Here is a 24,781-nt window from a genome sequence, read left to right as displayed (position 1 = left end):
GTGCACATGCCTACACGTACTGACTGATGGTTCTGCCCCATTCAACTTCTGGGTCTCCAAATTGTCCACATGGCCAGAGCTTGCCCTGTATGCCTTGGAGGTGCTAGCCTGCCCTGCAGCCAGTGTACTCTCTGAACGTGTATTTAGCACGGCAGGAGGAGTCATTACAGACAGACGCAGCCGCCTGTCCACAGCCAACGTAGACAAGCTCACGTTCATTAAAATGAACCAGGCTTGGATCCCACAAGACTTGTCTGTACCTTGTGCAGAATAGACATTTATACCACCATCAAACATACATTATTGTACTCAAGTCAAGTGCAATGATTGTTTTCTTTTTTGTTTTTTATTTGTCCCAATATTTTGGGGGCTACCTACCCCAATAAAAAAAATTAACAAAAACATTGTTGGCTACCTCCTCCTCCTTTGCTGCCTCCACCTACAACACCACATTCACCGCCTCCTCAACCTCCGACTCCATATCCACCTCCTTCTCCGAGTTGCAGGTTAATAATTTGTAATTTTTAGTTATTTTATTTTAAGTTATTTCCCTATCCACATTTGTTTGCAGAGCAGTTGCCATGCTCTTAAGCACATTTTACTGCCTTTCACATACTTCTAGCATTTTCAAGGACTATTTTAGAGCCATTTTAATTTAAAAAAGTGCCAATTTTAGTGCCCTAAATTGAACAAATTCTTATTTTCAATTGTCGGGTGACATTTTACAATTTTTGGCGAATACAAACCCCTGCTGTGCCTGGGTGACAGGAGCCTAAATCTCTCAAAATCCTCTGTTCTGTTGTTGGGTGACATGAACCCCCTTTTGCCGTGAATGAACCCCTGCTGTGCCTGGGTGACAGGGGCCTAAATCTCTCAAAATCCTCTGTTCTGTTGTTGGGTGACATGAACCCCCTTTTGCCGTGAATGAACCCCTGCTCTGCATTGCTGACAGGGAACTAAATTTAGTGAAAACATCTGTTACTGATCAGAAGATGCGCGACTACAAGTGCATGCTGATGATAGCATTCCAACCTGACAGAGGATGAGGAAGAGGTCGCCAACGCAGCTGGGGCATCACCAGCACCTGAGAAGGCAGGGTTAGCATGGCCAAAATGTGGACAAGCTTTGTCAGCCTTGGAGGTGCTGACCTGCCCTGCAGCCACTGTATAGTGTGAACGCGTGTTTAGTACGGCAGACAAGCTTACGTTTATTAAAATGAACCAGGCATGGATCCCAAAGAACTTGTCCGTACCTTGTGCAGAATAGACATTTATACCAGCCTCAACCATCCATTCTTGTACTCAAGTGCACTTATTCTTAGTTTTATTTTGTTATATGTCCCAATATTTTGGGGGATACCCAATTTAAAAATAAAAAATAACACAAATCAGTGTTGGCTACCGCCGCTTCCAACCTACACCGCCACAACATGTATTATGTTATTTTAAGTCATTTCCCTATCCACATTTGTTTGCAGAACACTTGTCATGCTCTTAAGCACATTTTGATGCCTTTTTTTTTACAGCCCTCTAGCCCTTTCCAGGACTATTTTAGAGCCATTTCAGTGCCCAAAAGTTCGCGTCCCCATTGGCTTCAATGGGGTTCGGGGTCAAGTTCGCGCCAGGATTTCACTACCGCATATGCCTCAGGCCTAAAGCCTATGGCGGTGATCGGCGGCGGGGCAGGGAACTATGCGCTCTCGTGCCCCGCCGCTGTATGTGGGAGTCAGTGCTCCAGCAATGAGCTCTTCCGTCTGTATTGATGGAAGCGCTCATTGCTTCTGGCACCCCCCTGAGGGCCGGCACACCCATGTTTCGCACCCAATTTTTTACTCACTGCCCAAGGTCCACAAGGGGATATTTCTCCCGACTATGCTCCCAGGAGTTGCGGGCATTGGTTCATTGAGTGAAAGATTGGGGCAATGGGTTGATCAAATTTTACAGCCACTTGTCATCCAGGTTACCTGCAGGACAGTAAACATGTTTTACAGTCTTTACAGGGCCTATGATGGCAATCCGATTATACCTGGATTACTTGTGATGTTACTTTCCTATATTCTAGTATATCACAAAATTTAGCGTTATAAGCACTGTTGCATCATCTGAGCAGTTATAGTACCTACAGTGATGCAGTTAAACAATCCGCATTATCAGTAGTGGATTTTCTACTCAAACATAATTTTAATAAAATATTTCTACCTCCAAGTACGTGGGGCATCGATGGGGGCTAAATTCTTGCCCCTCCCTGGCAAATCTTTTTGTTGCATGGTGGGAAGAATTTTTTGTTTTTTTCTGAAAACAATCCATTTTCAACTTCCATTATTTGGTATGGAAGATTCATCGATGACCTCATTATATGGGGAGGTCGCCGGGATGATATCCTTACTTTTGGAACATACCTAAATAATAATGAATGTAATTTGCAATTTACATTGAATTATGAGGCAGCAAGTGTAAACTTGACAATTGGCATACAGAATGGAGAAATTGCCACGTCTACTAATGTCAAGCCCATTGTGGGCAATTCACTGCTATATGTTAAATCCTGTCATCCAATACAAATTAAAAATATCCCCAAGGGAGAATTTATTAGGTGTAGGAGAAACTGCTCAGATGATGCGACTTTCAATAGGGAATGTGAACAGATCTCTAGCCACTTCAGGGCTAGGGAGTATCCCAATATTGTAATACCAAATATGTGGTGTACCTTGTGAACTGCAGTATGTAGGTTGCACAACAAATACCCTGAAGACAAGGATACGCAAGCATCTTTTCGATGTCAATGAGAAGGTGTTGAATATTCCTGCTGTGTCTAAACACTTTACGGATATCCATAAGGGAGATTTATCCTCCTTTACTTTTATTGGTATTGAAAGGGTGTCTAGACCATTTAGAGGTGGAGACCATAGGAGAAAGCTCTTGGCCAGGGAAATGTATTGGATTTTCATGTTAGAAACTAAAGCCCCAAATGGTCTAAATAGAAGAGACAGGATGTAATTTATTATTATTATTAAATTATATCAGTAGAATATGTTATCATGATATATTATGTACTTTATTGTGGGGTGAGCAGTGATGGACGTCATTTTCAAAGTTATCATGTACAGTGCTGCCCATAATTATTCATACCCCTGGCAAATTTTGACTTAGTTACTTTTATTGAACCAGCAAGTAATTTTTTGATGGGAAATGACGTGTCTCCCAAAAGATAATAAGACTATGTACAAGAGGCATTATTTTTTGGGGAAAAAAAACATCTCAGCTTTTATTTACATTTGAGCAAATACAAGATGTTCCGCACTGTGGAAAATCTCAGAGGACGTGGCCAAAAGTGCTGGCCAGGAGGATAGTTAGAGAGGTGAAAAAGAATCCAAGGATCACCACGAAGGCCATCCTGGTGAATCTGGGCTCTGCTGGGGGCAATGCCTCAAGGCAGACAATCCAATGGACACTGCACACTGATGGGTTCCACTTCTCCAGATAAGGCACACAAAAGCTCGCTTGGCCTTTGCAAAAGCTCATCTGGACAAAGACGACTTTTGGTCTTCTGTGTTATGGTCAGATGAAACAAAAATTGAATTGTTTGGTCAGAATGAGGTTTCCTTCATTTGGCGTAAAAAAGGAGAAGCTTTCAACCCAAAGAACACCATCCCCACTGTCAAACAGTGGTGGGAACCTAATGCTTTGGGTGTGTTTTTCAGCCAATGGGCCAGGGAACCTAATCACAGTAAACTGCACCATGAAAAAAAGAGCAATACATAAGGATTCTCAACGACAATATCAGGCAGTCTGCAGAGAAACTTGGCCTTGGGCACCAGTGGACATTTCAGCATGACAATGACCCAAAACACACAGCAAAAGTGTTGAAGAAATGGTTAGCAGACAACAACATTAACGTTTTGGAGTAGCCCAGCCAGAGTTCAGACTTGAATCCAATTGAAAATCTGTGGAGGGAGCTAAAGATCAGGGTGATTGCAAGAAGACCCTCCAACCTGAAAGATTTGGAGCTCATTGCTAAAGATGAATGGGGAAAAATACCTGTGGAGACATGCAAAAAGCGGGTCTGCAATTATAGGAAGCATTTGATTGCTGTAATAGCCAATAAAGGCTTTTCTATTGATTCTATTGACACTTTGCTCAAATGTAAATTAAAGCCGAGAAATGTTTTTTCCCCATAATAATGCCTCTTGTACATCGTCTTATTATCTTTTGTGAGACACCCATGTTATTTCCTGTAAAAAAATTACTTGCTGGTTGAATAAAAGTAACTAAGTCAAAATTTGCCAGGCGTATGAATAATTATGGGCAGCACTGTATATGAAGTTTTCATTATAGGCGCCTTTTATAGAGATGGTCTTGTGGTTCCCCTGGCGGATGTTTCGCAGTGAACTTTGCACATTCGCGATTCGCCGAACATATGTCGATGTCCGCCAGCGCCATTATCTTTTGCGCTGCGCCCAACTTTGACCCATGACACATCAGGTGGGACAGGACAGCCAATTGAGACGTTTCAGCACATTGACACACCCCCAACCTATAACAGAACCCGATCTGGCAGCCATTTTACATTCTGTGTTTTGCCAGTGTAGGGAGAGGTTTCTTTGTGGAGCATGGACAGACTGTTAGGGACACCAAATGCTAGCTAATGGGACCACAAAAGTCCTTTTAAGGACTGGTATAGGTGTTCTATCGATAGGTGTGATATACTGAGGGTTGCGATATACTTATAATATACTTTCTAATATCGAAAGTATATTATAGTGCATTTGTATTGTGCAGCAGTTGTGTGCAGTTCTGCTGCTACACCGCAGCTATATAGAAGGACAAATGCTATTGGAGCAACTAATTGCAACTGGTGTGATATACCTGTTGCCCCCAAAAAAACTGATTGAGGGGTGTGATATACCTATAATATACTTTCTAACATAGAAAGTATATAGTGCATTTGTATTGTGCAGCAGTTGTGTGCAGTTCTGCTGCGATACCGCAGGTATATAGAGGGACAAGCGCTATTGGAACAACTATTTGCAACGGGTGTGATATACCTGTTGACCCCAAAAAAACACTGAGGGGTGCATTATACCTGCTTCCACAAAATACTGATTAAGGGGTTTGTATTAGCTGCTTCCACCAAATATTGATTGAGGCCTGCGATATACCTGCTTCCACAAAATACTGATTAAGGGGTTCTATATACCTGCTTCCACAAAATACTGATTAAGGTGTTTTTATATACCCGCTTCCACAAAATACTGATTAAGGGGATTGATATACCTGCTTCTACCAAATATTGATTGAGGCCTGCGATACACCTGCTTCCACAAAATACTGATTAAGGGGTGTGATACCCGCTTCCACCAAATATTGAGTAAGGGGTTCTATATACCTGCTTCCACAAAATACTGATTGAGGGGTGCTATATACCTGCTTCCAAATATTAAGGGGTTTTTATATACCCGCTTCCACAAAATACAGATTTTTTTTTTTTTATATAAATAATTCTTTGTTTTCTTTTCCATAATACAAATAGTTATAACAATCTTGATTTCATAACAATTTCAATAACATTTTGTATACCCCCCACCCACGGCCAATACCCATTTCCCCCCCAAAAAAGAAGCCTTTTCTCTCTCCCCAGCCCCCCCCCTGCAGCCCCAGCACACCCCAATCTCAAAGGGGGATCACTTTAACAATTTCTGCCATGTTAGAATTAAACTATGTTTTTTCTTAATATTCACCAAGTGAAGTTCTGGTGAGCCTCTCCCATTCCCTGACCGTGGGTACAGCCCTACCTCCCCAATCTCGAACATCACATTTCCTTGCTTGATTCAGGAGTTTGGATACTATTTCTCGATGTTGGGGGTTATCGATTTTTTCCATCACCCCCAGTATGCATATCTCAAATTGCCTGGGTATTTTAATCCTGTGATATTGCTCTATTCTGTCATTAACCTTTCCCCAGAACTCTTGTTTTTTATGCATAGCCAGAGTATATGGACATCATCCACCCCTACTTCCCCACATTTTAGGCAGCTGAAGATTTTAGGTTTGTAACATTTCATTTATATCCTAGGGGAATAGTACAAGCGATCTAGTATATTAAAATTGGGTAATCCTATAGGAAAAGTTCTTTGAAATCCTATTTTTTTTCTTGTATAGCCGGATCCCAGAACTCTTCTCGCTGAGGATTTAGAACATCTCGCCAATATGCATTAAACTAATAGCTGCTCTCAGTTTTTCGCTGTAATAAGCATCCATATATTTTAGATACTAATTCTCCCCCTGGTGTCAATTTAGAAATATTAACTACCGACTGTGGGAGTGTATCGATTTATGTACCTTTTCCTAACTATGCTCGTAGTGCATATTTTAATTGTAAAAATTAAAACCTCAGGTCTATATTGCCAAGTCCATACTACTTTTTAAGATCTTCATATAATATTACATCCCCTTGTCTCCATACCTGGCCTAGTTTATAGATTCCATGTTTCCACCAAATTTTTATCAATTAGCTTAAATTCTGAAAGGTGGGTATTTTCCCACAATATGGTGTCAACATGGAGTCCAGTTTGATTACAGAATGCTCTTACCTGCCTCCAGACCCTATCCATCAGCTCAAATAGTGGTATCTTACTACACTGTTGTGTCAGAATACCGGCTTCTATTAATTGAAAGATAGTACAGTTGTCCAACCTATCATTTATCCCTTCAATCATGGCCTTGTATCTTTGCGTATTTCTCCACGTTATGTTTTTTATGTGCCCCGACATGAAATAAAGTTCCAAGTCTTGAACTGATAATCCACCCTCCTTCTCATGAATGCACAATATTTCTGCTTTTATCCTTGGTTTTTTCCCCTCGCCATATCAAATCCATTAAGAGACTGACCATTTTAAATATTTTTTGGGGGATTGTTGCCGGTGAGTTCCATAGAATATAATTCAGGGAAGGTAAGAGACACATTTTTACCAAAGATATACGACCTGCCATCGAGACAGTCTTTTCCATACCTCTTTTTCCTAATCTCCTGTATTTTAGGGATCACAATTAGTTGAACATATTCATTGGGATTTGGAGTTATTTGAATGCCCAGATATTTAACGGGTTTGTTAATGCTCTTTATTTCCAATGGTCCTGGTAGAAAATTGTTCAGAGGATCAATTGGGACGCAGGCCGATTTAGACCAATTTATATTTAACCCAGCATGTTTGCCATATTGGTCAAATACCTGAAAAATTTTCATAAGTGATCTATGTGAACCAACAAACATATCTGTGTATAAAGCAATTTTTTCCTCGTGTTCACCGAACCTGAACCCTACAATTTCTTCATCTTGCCTAATCATGTCAGCTAGCCGTTTCATGGCTGTAGCAAAAAGTAGCGGGGAAAGTGGGCATCCCTGTCTAACCCGCCTAGCAATATGTATGTTATCGGAATATTCCCCATTTAACATCACTTTTGCTGAGATTTCCGTATAGAACAGTCTTACCCATGAGATAAAATTGTCACCGAAACCCATCTTCAATGTTATAATCAGAAAGGGCCATTCTATTGTATCAAACGCCTTTGAGGTATCTATAGTAACAATCATTCGTTCACCACAATTTGTGGGTTCAAGCTGGGTGTTCACAAAGTAACGCATAATATTCTCAGTTGTAGTTTTGCCTGACATAAATCCCGCCTGATCCTCATGAACAAGCTCGAAACCACACTTCTAAGTCTAGCTGCCAGCCAGTATTTATCAGTATTAAACGGTTCGGTCTTTCTGGTTTTAAAATTAGTGTGACTAGGGCTTCTCTCATTGAATCTGGCAGTTTTCCCATCTTTCTCTAATCATTCCACATTATCAATAGTTTCGGTATTAATATTTCTTTATATTGAGCGTAAACTTCAAACAGGATGCCATCTATTCCTGGGGTCTTATTCTTTGCAATCCTGGATAGTGTTTTTTCCACTTCCAAAACCTTTAAAGGGGCATCCAAATTTTCCTGTTGGTCTATTGTTAACCTAGTAATATTTATTTCCTCCAAAAACTGTTGTATTTGCCCCTCATTCTTATTTATCCTACTGCTATATATATCTTCAAAGTACTCTTTAAGAAGTTCTATTTTAGCCGCTTGCAATTTTATGTCCTGATTTATCTAGTAGACTATGAATATATATATTTTTTTCTCTGAGTCGCTACCAATGCCGCTAATTTTTTACCTGGTATATGAGCATAAATATAGTTATCCCGCACATAATTTTGTTTTTGTTGTTCCGCCAGTAGGAGCCGCTCATCTTCCAATTTGGAAACCTTCTCTATCCAATCCTCATAATTTCTATCTATTGGGTTTTCAATGTATTTTTTTCATATTTTCCTGCCTCTTGTTCCAAGTCCATAATTTTTTTTCCTTATCCCTTTCTTATATATTATTGTATATTTTACAAAAATCCCTCTAATAAAGGCCTTTGCGGCCTCCCATACAATATTGGTTTCTGCTGAGCCTTCATTCATATAAAAAAACCTCCTCTTTTGATCCTATCGTGTATTCCCATTATATTTATCCCCCCTAAATTTATGTGCATCCCTCTTATTTTTTTAATTGTTTTTAAACTTGTGATAACTTTATTATGGTCCGATATCCCACGCTATCCATAACTAACCTTTTCAATTTCAAACGAACCTTTATTAGCGAAAACTAAATCAATCCGTGATAGACTCCTATGGGTCTTTGAAAAACATGAATTTTTTTTAATTTAGGGTGCATTACTCTCCAAATATCAATCCAACTCATTTTCTTCCGTGATCTTTTTTTAATTTAGATCCTGTACAGAAGTTTTGAACATTACCCACCCTGCATCTATCTATAACATTATTAAAATCACCTGTGACTAAAAGGGGTTTATCCCCTACCTCAAGCACAAAATCGTGGAATTTCAATAGGACCTCTGTTTTAAAAGGTGGCGGTATATAAACATTGGCCATTATCCATGGTCTCCCTTCCAGTAAGCAGTCAATCAAAACGTATCGGCCCTCCACATCTATCTCGGTTTTCCTTATTTTTATCTCAATGTCGCGACGAATTAATACACTCACTCCTCTAGCATATGATGAATAAACTGAATGAAAGGAGTGCTGTATCCACGGTCTGAATAGCCCATTTGTCGTCTCACTTGTCAAATGTGAATCTTGTAGACAGATTATGGCAGGTAGGGTTCTGTGTATTGCGTCAAACACCGCCACTTTCTTTACACCTACTCAAACCCCTGATGTTCCAAGAAACAATTCTCATACAAGCCTATTTTATTTTTCCCAAGGTATGCTGAAGAGCCCCCGAGGGGAGTGGGAGAGAGAAAGGCAAAAAACACACCATGTAGTAGCTACCCTTCCCAACCCCATTCCCTTCTGAATGAGCCAGGCTATTTCCATCCTGGTTCTCCATCTAAGCATGCCTCCTCCCGACCAGCACCCAACCCGATTCACCCCTCATCTCCCTATCTTTTCTTTGATCCATAGTTCAGCCGCTTCCACTGTCAAAAACCCAGTTCTTACTTTCCCATTCTATCCTCAATTTAGCCGGGAACATCATCGAATATTTCACATTTAAACGTAATGTTTTTTTCACATCAATAAAGAGTCTTCTTTCCTTTACAGTTTCTTTTGCGTAATCAGGGAACAACATTACTATTGCGCCTGAATATTCTAATTTCCCTTTCTTCCTCGACCTGCGCAGTATTTCATCCTTATCCCTGATAGTAGATTGAAATTTATAGGTCTCGGTCTGGGTGGGGGCAACTTTGATGGGAGTCTATAGGCCCGTTCCACAAAGTTTTTATAATCCGAGAGGTCCTGGCCCAGTTGTTCCTTCAACAAAATTTTTATAAAACTCGCAAGGGTCTTGCCCCTCCGCGCCTTCTGGGATTCCCAGACATCTCAGATTAGGCCTTCTAGATCTATTTTCCAACTCCAATACTCTATCTTTCAGCTCCCTATTTTCCTCCTTTAGGAATTTTTTTTCTTTAGTTATTGTCTGCAGGGAGGTCCTCAGAGTCGGATGCTCTTTTTTCTATTTCTATCAACCTTTCTTTGTATTTTTGTACATCCGCTCTGAGGAGTCCCACAGACTCCCTAATATTTCCAGTCTGGAGAGGGAGGTCCTGTATTGCCAAATTGCATTTTTTTATTTCTTGGAATATATCTTGCAGGCTAGGGACCTGCTCTTTTGTAGAGGCCTTTTCTTGCAGTTCCCTTAACTGTTTACTGCCTCTCTCCCCAGACCGGAAGCTATCCTCAGATGCTTTCGACCCCAAACCTTCATCTATAATAGCCTCACCCTCTTGATCTTGGGGGGGTTTTCAGGGGGGGGGGGGGCGCCATCCAGGTCCCAGATATATAGCTTTTTAGAACCCGTTCACATGGCCCCCTTCCAACTTCCCGTCAGCCTGCGCCCTCTCTCCGATATTGTCTAAAAGTTTTTCAAATACCAGCTTTCAAAGCAGAGAAGTGAAGAATCATCAGTGCATCTCACCAGATCTTCACCGAGGGAGGGAGGGCAAGGGCAATCACAGACCGCCTGGCCAGTATGCTTCTCCTCCTGTGTCGGCTTTACAATCAGCTCTGGTTTGGCTTGCTGCACTCCACAGGAACCTTGAGGGAACGAAGCGGCGATGCAATCCGGGGTGGTCAGCGGTGTCGCAGTGTAACGGCATTCAGCGAGACCTCACTCCGACAGGGGATGGTAGCACAGTAGCGGGAGCAGCATTGCTTAGATGCCGCTTCACATCGGGCTGGGAGCTCGGCGGCTGGAAGGGAGGTGCGTGCGTCACCTACGTACACCCGCCTCCATGCTTTCCCCCACAAAATACTGATTGAGGCCTGCGATGTACCCGCTTCCACAAATACTGCTCTTCTCTAGGGATTTTGGCACAGGCTAATTTTTAAAATGACAGGCAGAGGAAGAGGCAGGCTGTTCCGCAGGGGTGGTAGGGGTCGGGCAGGGGCACCAGGCTGGAGCCTAAGTGGGAAGTTGGAGAAGGTTCATGCTATTACCTCAAAGGACACACCAAAGTTGTTTGAGTGGCTCACTCAGCCTTTTGCTTCTGCACCCTCCTCACTATCTGCTGTGTGCACCCCCAAAGACACCACCATAGCCCCTCCACTCGAGTCAGGAATTATTTTCCCATCCATTTCCAGACCTTACGATGCGCAGCCATTCTTGGCATCGGATGAGGAAGAGGAGGTAGCAACAGCCGCCACCCATTGGTCTGACGATAGTACACAGATCAGCCCAAGTAGGGTGGTCCCTGCTGTTGCTGCCTACTCCGAGATCTCTAATGTCAGTGGTGGTGAAGGGGACGATGATGACTTGTCGATGGACGTCACGTGGGTGCCCACAAGAGAGGAAGAGGAGGGGAGTTCAGAGGGAGAGACCGAGCAGCTGATAGGGAGGAGAAGCAGGCAGAATTTGCAGTGCACAGGAGGCAAAATCCAGACTTCAAATGTATCTGGAGCGAGCCATCCACCATGCACGGTCACATCTTGCGCTCCCAGGATGCGAGCACATGACTCCTAAGTGTGGGCTTTTTTTTTTTTTTTTTTTTTTTTTAACGTGTCAGCTGCTGACACTAGTGTTGCCATCTGCAGCCTGTGCTGTCAACGCATAACTCACGGTAAGCCCAACACTCACCTAGGGACGACCGCCTTTAGAAGGCACCTGGCCTCCCATCACCGAGCCCAGTGGGAGCAACGCCGTCAGAACCCACAAAGCCACCTCCCGGTGCTCCACGTCCTGCCTCTTCTCTCTCCTCCCATTTGTCCGCCACTCCACCTTCCATAGTGCCATCGTCACGTTTATCTGGCAGAAGGCAGGCTTCCATGGCCCAAATGTTAGAGCATAAAAAGTTGATAACGCCGGATAATCCTCTTGCCCAACGGCTGACTGCTGGCTTGTTGGAACTGCTAGCCCGCCAACTACTGCCATATAAAATGTTGGACTCTGAGGCCTTTAAAAAAATTTGTGGCCATTGGCACACAATGGAGAGTCCCAGAAGGAATCATTTCTCCCAGAAGGGCATCCCAGAGCTATATGGCCATGTACAGCGGCAAGTGAATATATCAGATACATCTGACCACAGACATAAAAGGCCTTTTCTGTCAAGTGAATGCTTAATTTTTGGGGCCTCTACTCCAGTGGAATTGTTATCCAGTGACTGCCTAACATACCTCCAGCCACATAATCACTTGTTCTTTTCTGTCAAGTGAATGCCTAATTTGTGGGCCTATTCTCCACTGGCCTACAGTAAAATTGTTATTCAGTGACCACCTAATGTACCTCCAGCCACATAATCACTTGTTTTTTGTCAGGTGAATGCCTAATTTTTGCCTGTACTCCCGTGGTCTAAAATAAAATCCTTCTAGGCTCCAGCAGGGCACATTTTTGAGAGTTTCCCTTTAAGCTGCATAAAAATGGCCCCTGATTAAAATACATATTTTTTGTGGGAATTTTTGCATTGACCCCCCCCCCCCCCCCGGTATGTCACTGTCCATGTTGTGGGACTGTTTGTGCACTTCTAGTAAGTATTTGGTGGCTGCAAATATGACCTGAAGGTTTTTCAGGTTCGCCTGCCATTAAAGTCAATGGGGTCCGCCGCGAGCGCATGGTTCGTGAATATTTGATCGCAAACGAGTGTTCTCGAACCGTCCCGGCCGATGTTCATCCATCACTAGTCATCCCCCTCGCCTTGAATAATTAGTTATGAACCTGTGGAGACCTAATGATATTCACCTGATCATGTATGTGTTGGTTTCCTGATTTTCCAAACGTGTATCTTACCTGTTGCTTTGTGTGAAATTTTAATTCTTTTGACGAAGGGCTAGTGTTGCCTGAAACAAGTCAAGAAAACTCAGTCTTTTTAATTGCTATGCTTCAATAAAGTCTACAGTTAGGAGAAAGGCAGTGCTGGATCCTCATTTTCCATTTTGGGAGTCTTCACTCACTGGCACGCTGCATCCACTGACATATGATTTAATCCTGGGTTGGAGCTGGTAAGGGTACTTTCACACTAGCATTAATATTTTCCGGTATTGAGATCAGTCATAGGGTCTCAATACCGGAAAAAAAGCGCTTCCGTTTTGTCCCCATTCATTGTCAATGGGGACAAAACATAACTGAACAGAACGGAATGCTCCAAAATGCATTCCATTCTGTTCTTATACCAGAGAGCAAACCGGATCATGTTGCGGTTTGCTTTCTGTCCTGGGATGCAAGTCAATGGGGACGGATCAGTTTTTTCTGACACGATCTAACAATAGATAACGGATCCGTCCTCCATTGACTTTCAATGGAGTTCATGACTGATCCATCTTGGGTATGTTAAAGATAATACAACCGGATCCGTTCATAACGGATGAAGGCGGTTGTATTATCAGTAAGGCTTCGTCCACATCACCATTCAGCCTTTCCGTTCTACTCAGTTTAGGTTTTGTGATACAAATATATATATGTATTTTTGTATACATTAAACTTGTACATATTATACTTCTTGCACACATTGCCCTTAACCCCTTAAGGACCTGCACCATACATGTACGGCGCAGCTGGACTTGACTTAAGGACCAGTTTAGTACATGTACGGCGCAAAGTCTGCCGGGTGCTGGGGGAGGATCGAGACGGAATAGAGACGGAATCAGGGCACCATGGCTGCTCTTACCGGCAGGCAGCCATGTCTGGTAAGGGCAGCATGGTGCAGTACCGCCCCCCTGCAGCTCCAAGCACTGCGATTGGCCAGTCAATGCAGACCGGCACATGTCAACACCGGAAGCTGAAAGAAGCTCACCCACATGCCGCCACACACGCTATCTGCCATCTGACCTGAACAGTGAAAACCGGGACTCATCTGTGAACAGAATGCCTCTCCAATGTTCCAGACACCATCAAATGTGAGCATTTGCCCACTAAAGTCGGTTACGACGGCGAACTGCAGTCAGGTCCAGACCCCTTTGAGATCGACAAGCATGCAGATGAGCTTCCCTGAGACTGTTTCTGACAGTTTGTGCAGAAATTCTTTGGTTATGCAAACAGATTGTTGCTACAGCTGTCCAGGTGGCTGATCATGGAGGTGAACATGCTGGATATGGAGGTCCTGGGCTGGAGTGGTTACACATGGTCTGCGGTTGTGAGGCTGGTTGGATGTACTGCCAAATTCTCTGAAAAGCCTTTGGAGACTGCTTATGGTAAAGAAATGAACATTCATTGCATGGGCAACAGCTCTGGTAGACATTCCTGCAGTCAGCATGCCAATTGCACGCTCCCTCAATTGTTGCGACATCTGTGGCATTGTGCTGTGTGATCAAACTGCACATTTCAGAGTGGGCTTTTGTTGTGGGCAGTCTAAGGCACACCTGTGCAATATTCATGCTGTCCAATCAGCACCTTGATATGCCACACCTGTGAGGTGGGATGGATTATCTCGGCAAAGGAAAAGTGCTCACTATCACAGATTTAGACATATTTGTTAACAATTTTTGAGAGTAATGGGTCTTTTGTGCATGTAGAAAATGTTTCAGATCTTTGCGTTCAGCTCATGCAAAATGGGAGCAAAACCGAAAGTGTTACGTTTATATTTTTGTTTTGTAGTGAATTTTTATACTACAGTTTTTGCACGCACGCTCTGTGTGCGTGCGTGCTGCAGAGCACCGATCAGTAGTATGCTCATTTACATCTGCACATTTTAGATTATTTTTTTTATTTTGTGTGAAAAAAAGACCTGCAGTTAGAATATATATTTCAGTTAGTGTTGGTTTAGAATTTTCACGAACGCACCATCTGCGTACGAGCATTTTGCAGCCACTACCATTACTGATCGTGTCTGCTCAGTTTGCACTGCAAGTAGTTTTTTTGTGCAGAAAATACTTTAACAACTTTTTTTCCTTTTTTTTTCTTCTAAAATTTAATTTAAAATTTATTACAAGCCCCTTCACGTGTGAAAACACAACATACACACCCCTCACACGAAATAAAGGTTTTCACATTTCACACGTCACACCCCAATAAAATAAAAATGGCTCATACGCCATGCTTGCCTCCGATACAGAGTCTGCCAGTGAGGGAGAAGAGGATGCCACTTTCCACTACCCCCTCATCATCCGCTGATGAGGAACCCTCTAGAAGGCACCCCAGGGTAGCAGCAGAGGTAGTCCCCCCAAATTCCGGATTTTAATGGCAGGTTCGGAATACAGATATAGTGCGGGCTTCACTGAACTAGATTTTTTCTAAATCTTCTCTGAAGATTTTTTAAATTTAATGGTGGCCCAAACCAATTTATACACCCAACAATTTATTGATCAGAACCCTACATTGGCATAGTTAGACCCCTAAGTTGGACCCCAGTAAGTGCAGCAGAGATTATGAAGTTTTTATTGGACATTTTCTACCAGACTCCAATTTACAGTAAGACCATGACCCAGAAGCGATTTGAGTCAATTAGCAAATTCCTACACTACAATGACAATGCACAGTGCCCAATGCAAAATGACCCAACATTTGACCATCTGTTCAAGGTTAGGCCGGTCATTGACCATTTTAACACCAAGTTTGCTAAGGTGTGCAACCCAGATAAAAATGTCTGTGTAGACGAGTCCCTATTACTTTTCAGAGGGAGGATTAGATTCCACCAGTATCTGCCTAGTAAATGGGCAAGGTATGGCAGAGATATACAAACTGATAGTAGCTCCGGGTACACCCACAAGTTCCCCATTTACAAAGGGAAATATTCCCGGATAGAACCTCCAGAATGCCCCCCCCCCCATCCTAGGAGTTAGTGGGAAGATCGTGTGGGACTTAACTGCACCCACTGCTGGATAAGGGTTACCACCTCTATGTGGATAACCATTATACCAGCATATCCCTATTTAGGTCACTAACTTCCAGAGGTACTGTGGCTTGCAGCTCAGTGCACAAAAATCAGAGAAGCCTCCCTAGATCCCTGGTAGGGCAACCACTGAGAATGGGTGAAAGTAGGGTTCTCCTCCATGAGAACATGCTGGTGGTTAAGTCCAAGGACAAGAGGAACTGACTGACCACCATTCACACTACCACCATCTCCCCTGGTCCTGTATGAGGTACCACAACCACTCCCCCGAAACCAGTTTGTATCCTGGACTACAACAGGCACATGGGAGGGGTGGATCTTTCAGATCAACTTCTGAAGCCCTACAGTGACACGAAAAACGAAAGTATGGTACAAAAAGCTGGCCGTACACATTGTACAGATAAATGTGCAATGCGTATGTGTCATTTCAATCTTCAGGCCACACAGGAACTTTCCTTCAGTTCCAAGAGGTGGTTATCAAGGCCCTAATTTTTCGAAGCCAGGCCGGAGAGGGCCCCGGTACTTCTGGAAGTCACGGTGCCCGTGTTGTACCAGGGCAACATTTTCCAGGTCAAGTCCCCAGACAGCAAGGAAGGGAAGGACCCAAAAAAGATGCAGGGTGTGTTCCAAAAGGGGGATAAGGAAAGACACCATTTACCACTGCGAAACCTGCCCTGAAATACCTGGCCTGTGCATGCAGGAGTATTTAATATCTACCACTCATCCATGGAGTATTCATTTAATTTCATCCATGATGTACCCCGTAGTTTTACCACCCAATATCTCTGATTTAGTCCGCATAGCTTACAGATCCACTTTTCACCAACCACTACATATTCATTTCTATGAAACACCTGTTAGGTCAAAAGTGCCCTTTCCACCCCTTAAAATGTTTGTACGGGAGTGCTCTTTCCAAAATAGGGTCACTTATTGGGGTTTTTAATTTATGGGGACCTCAGGATTTTTTTTAAAATGTGACATAGCACCTAAAAATCCATGTCTGCCAATTCAGGCCAGCCAAATTCACATTTAGCCGTTTGCCTGCTGTTCGCCCACACAGCAGGCTACAAGCACATATGGGGCCTTCCTGAATCAGGATTAAATTCCTTTTCACAAATGTGTGCTTTGAAATCCTTTAGCAAGTGTTTGTCTTCTGGGAGACACAATTTGCCTAAAAGTACCCTTTCCACCACTTAAAATGTTCGTACGGGGGTGCCCTTTCCAAAATGGGGTCACTTCTTGGGGTTTTTAATTTCTGGGGACCTCAGGAATCTTTTAAATGCGACATGGTACCTAAAATAAATGTCTGCCAATTCAGGTGAGCAAAATCCATATTTTGCTGTTTGAATCTAGAGCCCTGCTGTGCGCCTATACATAATTTTTAGAGCACATATGGGGTGTTGCTGTATTTGGGGGGAAATGGGGAACAAAATGTGGGGTGCATTTTGTGCAGTTACCCTTTGGGAAACTGAAAAGTGTGGGTGTAAAGCAACTTTTTTGTGAAAAAAAATAAAATAAAGGGAACGGACAGAAAGAATATACGTTCGTGTGCATGAGGCCTTAGGCTACATGCACTTGCGTTGCTGTGTCTTGTGGTCCGCAAATTGCATATCTGAAAAACACGGCTGCTGGCTATGTACATTCCGCAATTTGCGGGAAACTGACAAGAATAGGACATTTTCTATTTTTTTTTTGCGGGGCCATGGAACGGAGCAACGGATGTGGACAGCACTCGCTTGCCCCTTTTTTTTGCGGCCCCATTGAAGTGAATTGGTCTGAAAAATGCGGCTCGGATGCGGGCCAAAATGTGTGCATAAGGCCTTAGAAAGGGTGAATTCCGTGATGAAATCTGCAGTATAAATTGGCATGCTGCAGATTCAAAATCCACAGCACAGGTGAGTATTTGCTGCAGATTTTTTTCTGCCACATGTGAATGAGAATTGCTAAAAATCTCATGGGGCTTTTTGCGGTGGTCTTTATTTCTGCCTTGCACTGCCGGAGGATTCACCTGATTTATAACTGCGCCTTGTCATAAATTAGGCACACCTCCGGCAGTCCGTGAGCCTGAAGTAAATACTCCAGCGCCTAACTGTAGTAGTTTTTCTCCTCTTTTACATCAGTTTTCTAAAATGAAATGATAGTAAATTTGCTGTAGCCAAACTCCCGGCCCCTCCCAAAATAGTGTCAAACAGGCGTTTGAAAAAATATATAAAAATCATAAAAAGGGGTCTTGCCACTATTTCTACACCAAAAACTGCCATTAAATGTTTGTAAATGACCCCCATGCAATTTTCTGGTACAGTACAATGCTGCTGATTTGGTGTACGAAAATCAGTGACCGCAAATCTGCAGCTAATAAGTCATGTGTGAACCCAACCTTAGGCCTCGTGCACACAACCGTATGTATTTTGCAGTTCGCAAAAAAACCCCGGAACGGGCACGGAAAGAAAATACGTTCATGTGCACGAGGCCTTAGTCTTCGAATTGACTATTACCCCTAATATCCTGTGTTTTTTTTTTTTATTATGCCAACAGGGCCTGGCTGTCACCATCCCTCTGCTAATTGCTCATGGTTAACCTTCATCGGAGGTCATTTACAAAAACTGGCTTAGTTTCTCCCTTGCACTTCTAGAGGCTTTGCCTAATTTATGACTACTTCAGTCCCTGTTTAACATGTAAATGATAACAAATTTGCCCCAGTCACACTTTAGTTACCCTTTTTTCTAGGTAATGGAATAAATCTGTTGTGTTTTTGCCACCAGAGGTTATTTGCTTGTTTAGAGAGATTAGTTTGAGGTGTCATGTTTAATGAAGATACCATTCCCGCACCAAAAACCACCACATGTGTTACTTGCGGTATTTGGTGCAGATTTTGAGTATTTTCTGTGAAATCCACAGGAAAAAAAAATTATAAAAATAAAGCACAGAGGACTGACCTGCTGCGTATTTAAGGACAACTGCACACATCGATTTTGTGCTTTTTTCACATGCAGAAAAACCACAGAGCAAAACATTACCAGCAAAGTGTATGAGAAAAATTTATAAATCCGCAGCATGTAAATTAGGTTTGCAATTCTAGGTGCTGATTTTACCCTTTTCAAAGGAAGGATAAAATCTTCCAAGACTGCAATTATCAATTGTGGTCTTTGGTGCAGAAATGCACAGATAACCACACTGAAATGCGTTCGGATCTTCTGCACTTTCACCCGCACCAGTGTGCAGCCACCCTAAATCTGCACGGCAGGTCAATTTCCGCACAGAAAAGAGCAAAGTGTACATGAGATTTGTCTAATCCCGCTGTGTAAATCTGTGTGAAAACACTGCGTGAAGGCACCATGTTCTCTCTGCTATCTATAGAGAAAATCCATTCACAGACAAGTCACAGCTCTACAAAAAGCTCTAAAAATACAAAGCAAAAATTCTTACCTTTAAACGGAAGCATACAAGACCCAAAATAACCGGAGCACATATTTCAAACCGATCATCATTTTTCACAAACTCATGAAATTCCTGTGCTAATCCTATATGCTGTGAAATAAAAAAAATACAATGATACATTAGAATACAGTGAAACCTCTACAAAAGACCCAGAAGATCACCTCTTTGACAAGACTACACCTAATCCAGATCAGACTTCCTGCAACAGATTTTCACTTCCCTCATATATTCGTACTGGAAGACCACTTTTCAATGCGATTTGGCTGGTCATCTCAGAGGGGTATCACTGTATGTATTTCCATACAAATACCAGAAGTCATGGTCGGCAGAGGTGGAAATTGCAGACTAACTAAATTTACTTTGCACAGCCTGAGAGGGGATATAACATGACTTCATTGCTGCCATACTGCTTTCTTCCTCTGCTGTCAGCAGAGTGCTAGGGAAGGTTTCAGCTGATAACCTGAGTGACGTTGTACAGTCATACTGTACCCTTACACATTAGGGCTGTATTACACCAACAGGTTATCTGACAGATTTTCTGACCAATCATTAGTCAGATAGCCATTTACACACACTTTTAGTTATGCACACCAACTATTAGGGCTCATGCACACAAACGTATTTTTCTTCTGTTTCCGTTCCGTTTTTATACTACAGGTCCGTATGTGGAACCATTCATTTCAATTGGTCCACAAAAAAAACTTAAATGACTCCATGTGCATTCTGTTTCCTTATGTCTGCATGTCCGTTCCCTAAAAAAATAGATCATGTCCCATTCCTTCTCATTTTGAGGACAAGAACAGGCATCATTACAATGGATCCACAAAAAAAAGGATGCAATACGGATGTCAGTTTTTTTTGCCGATTCGTGTTTTGCGGACTGCAAAACACAAGGTTTTGTGCATGAGCCCTTAGTCTGATTGGACAGATAATCTGTTACCTTAGTTACCCAATGTGCATGGCGCCACACAAGTCTACACCAGTGGCAGATGTCAGGAGAATTTCAACATGTCCAATCCTTTCTTTCAGCAATTTGTTTCTTTCTTCACACTGAAAGCTATATGCAGTGTACAGGTTTATGGGGAATGAGAAAACACTGTTGGATGAACAAGGGTACCACCACATGTAGCGGCCTTGTCGCTTACCTTTTCTCTACAGAACATTAATGTTTAGTTAGACTGCTTAACTGGCTAAATTCTATTATTGCTTTGTGAATGCATTATTAATGCGATAACAGCTTGTAGTTTTCAAATACATCACAACTGCGCTGCAGGGCAGCACCATTCTTAAAGGGAATCCGTCACCTCCGAAACACTCCCCAAACTAGAGGAAGCAGTGTATAGTGTGACACAGTCCAGTTAAGTAATTTTTATCTTTATATTCACTTTCATTCTGACACTGCTCCCAAAAAGCAGCAGTAAAATGCATTGAGAGGACTCATGAGCTCAGTCATATAATAGAGAGGACTCAGAGGAGTCCTCTGAATGCATTTTACTGCGGATTTTAGGAGTACAGCATCGGAATGGAAGAGGGTATGAAGATAAAAGTAACATAACCAAACTCAGCATCACTTACACTATAAACTGCTGACTAGTTTGGGGGATGCTTTGGAGTGGACAGATCCCCTTTAACCACTTCAGCCCCCAGTGCTTAAACACCCTGAAAGACCAGGCCACTTTTTACACTTCTGACCTACACTACTTTCACCATTTATTGCTCGGTCATGCAACTTACCACCCAAATGAATTTTACCTCCTTTTCTTCTCACTAATAGAGCTTTCATTTGGTGGTATTTCTTTGCTGCTGACATTTTTACTTTTTTTGTTATTAATCGAAATTTAACGATTTTTTTGCAAAAAAATGACATTTTTCACTTTCAGTTGTCAAATTTTGCAAAAAAAACGACATCCATATATAAATTTTTCTATAAATTTATTGTTCTACATGTCTTTGATAAAAAAAAAATGTTTGGGTAAAAAAAAAAAATGGTTTGGGTAAAAGTTATAGCGTTTACAAACTATGGTACAAAAATGTGAATTTCCGCTTTTTGAAGCAGCTCTGACTTTCTGAGCACCTGTCATGTTACCTGAGGTTCTACAATGCCCAGACAGTACAAACACCCCACAAATGACCCCATTTCGGAAAGTAGACACCCTAAGGTATTCGCTGATGGGCATAGTGAGTTCATAGAACTTTTTATTTTTTGTCACAAGTTAGCGGAAAATGATGATTTTTTTTTTTTTTTTTTTTCTTACAAAGTCTCATATTCCACTAACTTGTGACAAAAAATAAAAACTTCCATGAACTCACTATGCCCATCAGCGAATACCTTGGGGTCTCTTCTTTCCAAAATGGGGTCACTTGTGGGGTAGTTATACTGCCCTGGCATTCTAGGGGCCCAAATGTGTGGTAAGGAGTTTGAAATCAAATTCAGTAAAAAATAACCTGTGAAATCCGAAAGGTGCTCTTTGGAATGTGGGCCCCTTTGCCCACCTAGGCTGCAAAAAAGTGTCACACATCTGGTATCCCCGTACTCAGGAGAAGTTGAGGAATGTGTTTTGGGGTGTCTTTTTACATATACCCATGCTGGGTGAGAGAAATATCTTGGTCAAATGCCAACTTTGTATAAAAAAAGGGAAAAGTTGTCTTTTGCCAAGATATTTCTCTCACCCAGTATGGGTATATATAAAATGACACCCCAAAACACATTCCCCACCTTCTCCTGAGTACGGAGATACCAGATGTGTGACACTTTTTTGCAGCCTAGGTGGGCAAAGGGGCCCATATTCCAAAGAGCACCTTTCGGATTTCACAGGTCATTTTTTACAGAATTTGATTTCAAACTCCTTACCACACATTTGGGCCCCTAGAATGCCAGGGCAGTATAACTACCCAACAAGTGACCCCATTTTGGAAAGAAGAGACCCCAAGGTATTCGCTGATGGGCATAGTGAGTTCATGGAAATTTTTATTTTTTGTCACAAGTTAGTGGAAAATGAGACTTTGTATGAAAAAAAAAAAAAAATCATCATTTTCCACTAACTTGTGACAAAAAATAAAAAATTCGAGGAACTCGCCATGCCCCTCACGGAATACCTTGGGGTATCTTCTTTCCAAAATGGGGTCACTTGTGGGGTAGTTATACTGCCCTGGCATTTTCCAGGGGCCCTAATGTCTGGTAAGTAGGTAAATGACCTGTGAAATCCGAAAGGTGCTCTTTGGAATGTGGGCCCCTTTGCCCACCTAGGCTGCACATCTGGTATCTCCGTACTCAGAAGGTGGGGAATGTGTTTTGGGGTGTCATTTTACATATACCCATGCTGGGTGAGAAATATCTTGGCAAAAGACAACTTTTCCCATTTTTTTTATACTAAGTTGGCATTTGACCAAGATATTTATCTCACCCAGCATGGGTATATGTAAAATGACACCCCAAAACATATTCCCCAACTTCTGCTGAATACGGAGATACCACATGTGTGACACTTTTTTGCAGCCTAGGTGGGCAAAGGTGCCCAAATTCCTTTTAGGAGGGCATTTTTAGACATTTGGATACCAGACTTCTCACGCTTTGGGGCCCCTAAAATGCCAGGGCAGTATAAATACCCCACATGTGACCCCATTTTGGAAAGAAGACACCCCAAGGTATTCAATGAGGGGCATGGCGAGTTCATTGAAAAAAAAATGTTTTGGCACAAGTTAGCGGAAATTGATTTTTTTGATTTTTTTTCTCACAAAGTCTCCCTTTCCGCTAACTTGGGACAAAAATTTCAATCTTTCATGGACTCAATAAGCCCCTCAGCGAATACCTTGGGGTGTCTTCTTTCCAAAATGGTGTTATTTGTGGGGTGTTTGTACTGCCCTGGCATTTGAGGGTCTCCGCAATCATTACATGTATGCCCAGCATTAGGAGTTTCTGCTATTCTCCTTATATTGAGCATACGGGTAATGAGATTTTTTTTTTCCGTTCAGCCTCTGGGCTGAAAGAAAAAAATGAACGGCACAGATTTCTTCATTCGCATCGATCAATGTGGATGAAAAAATGTCTGCCAAAAAAAGAAAAAGGAGGGGAAAGGCGTCTGCCAGGACATAGGAGCTCCGCCCAACATCCATACCCACTTCAGCTCGTATGCCCTGGCAAACCAGATTTCTCCATTCACATCAATCGATGTGGATGAATAAATCATTGCCGGGATTTTTTTTTTTATATATATACAAAGTGTTTGCCAAAGTATATGAACACCGCCACCTCCTCAGCTCATATGCCTCGGCAAACGTATCTTTTACTGCAGAGGAGAAATCTCGTCTTGCAGCGCCGCATACACCGACTTGCATGTAATCTGACAGCAGCGCAATGCTTCTGTCCGAATGCACATCAGTGCTGCAGCTGGTCGATCGGTTGGTCCACCTGAAAGGTAAAAAAAACAAAACAAAAAAGAAAAAACCAGGCCGCAAAGCAATAACTTTATTAACTGTTGAACAGAACATAGAAACTTTTTTTTAAACTTTTTTAACTGAACGTTTAACTTTTTTACTTACCGATATTTTTTTTTTTGTTTAGTTTTTTTTACCTTTATAGAACAAACCTCTCCTTCCCCATGGGACAATGTGCAAAGCGCAAATCGCCCAAAGATGTGGCGAAGTACGTTATGCACTTTATCCCAGGTGAAAGGAGAGGTTTGCAGCAGCTGTGAGTGAATGGGCCCTAATGGACCTGTGTGCCTGTCCTGGTGAGATGTGATCCCTATGCTAGGTGTACCTGTGTGTGGTACTTCCGGAAACACTCTCCATAGCATAGGGCAGGGTGGTCAGCACAGTCAGGACAGAAATAGCGGGTGTCACGCCTTATTCCACTCCTGCTACAGACACGACATCTTTTTCGGGGTGACGGTTGGGTTGAGGTACCAGGAACGACACTGGGGAAATGTCGCTCGTGTAGACGGCTAACTACACTGGTGGATGGGGCCACGGAACCTCCTGGGTAAAGGAGGTTCTCGATGATCTCTTCCTGGAATTTGAGGAAGGATCCTGTTCTCCCAGCCTTACTGTAGAGAACAAAACTATTGTAGAGCGCCAATTGAATTAAATATACAGACACCTTCTTATACCAGCGTCTGGTTCTGCGGGAAACTAAATACGGAGACAACATCTGGTCATTGAAGTCCACCCCTCCCATGAGCGCATTATAGTCGTGGACACAGAGGGGCTTTTCAATGACACGGGTTGCTCGCTCAATTTGGATTGTCATGTCTGCGTGAATGGAGGAGAGCATGTAAACGTCACGCTTGTCTCTCCATTTCACCGCGAGCAGTTCTTCGTTACACAAGGCAGCCCTCTGCCCCCTTGCAAGACGGGTGGTTACAAGCCGTTGGGGGAAGCCCACGCGACTAGTTCGCGCGGTGCCACAGGCGCAAATCCGTTCTAGAAACAAATGCCTAAAGAGGGCCACACTTGTGTAGAAATTGTCCACATAAAGATGGTACCCCTTGCCG

At 42.6% G+C, this 24,781-nt stretch overlaps 1 protein-coding gene across 1 annotated transcript in view; it reads right to left on the bottom strand.

Annotated features, from left to right (window-relative positions):
- Positions 1-24,781, bottom strand: part of LOC121001140 (aromatic-L-amino-acid decarboxylase-like) — a 184,319-nt gene that overhangs the window by 25,307 nt on the left and 134,231 nt on the right. The window contains exon 12 of the mRNA XM_040432075.1: positions 19,278-19,379. Coding sequence (XP_040288009.1) covers positions 19,278-19,379 — 102 coding nt within the window. The remainder of the gene's footprint in view (positions 1-19,277; positions 19,380-24,781) is intronic.

The sequence above is a fragment of the Bufo bufo genome, chromosome 5 (assembly GCF_905171765.1).
Source record: "Bufo bufo chromosome 5, aBufBuf1.1, whole genome shotgun sequence".
NCBI lineage: Eukaryota > Metazoa > Chordata > Amphibia > Anura > Bufonidae > Bufo > Bufo bufo.
This window is presented reverse-complemented; position numbering and strand designations above follow the sequence as displayed.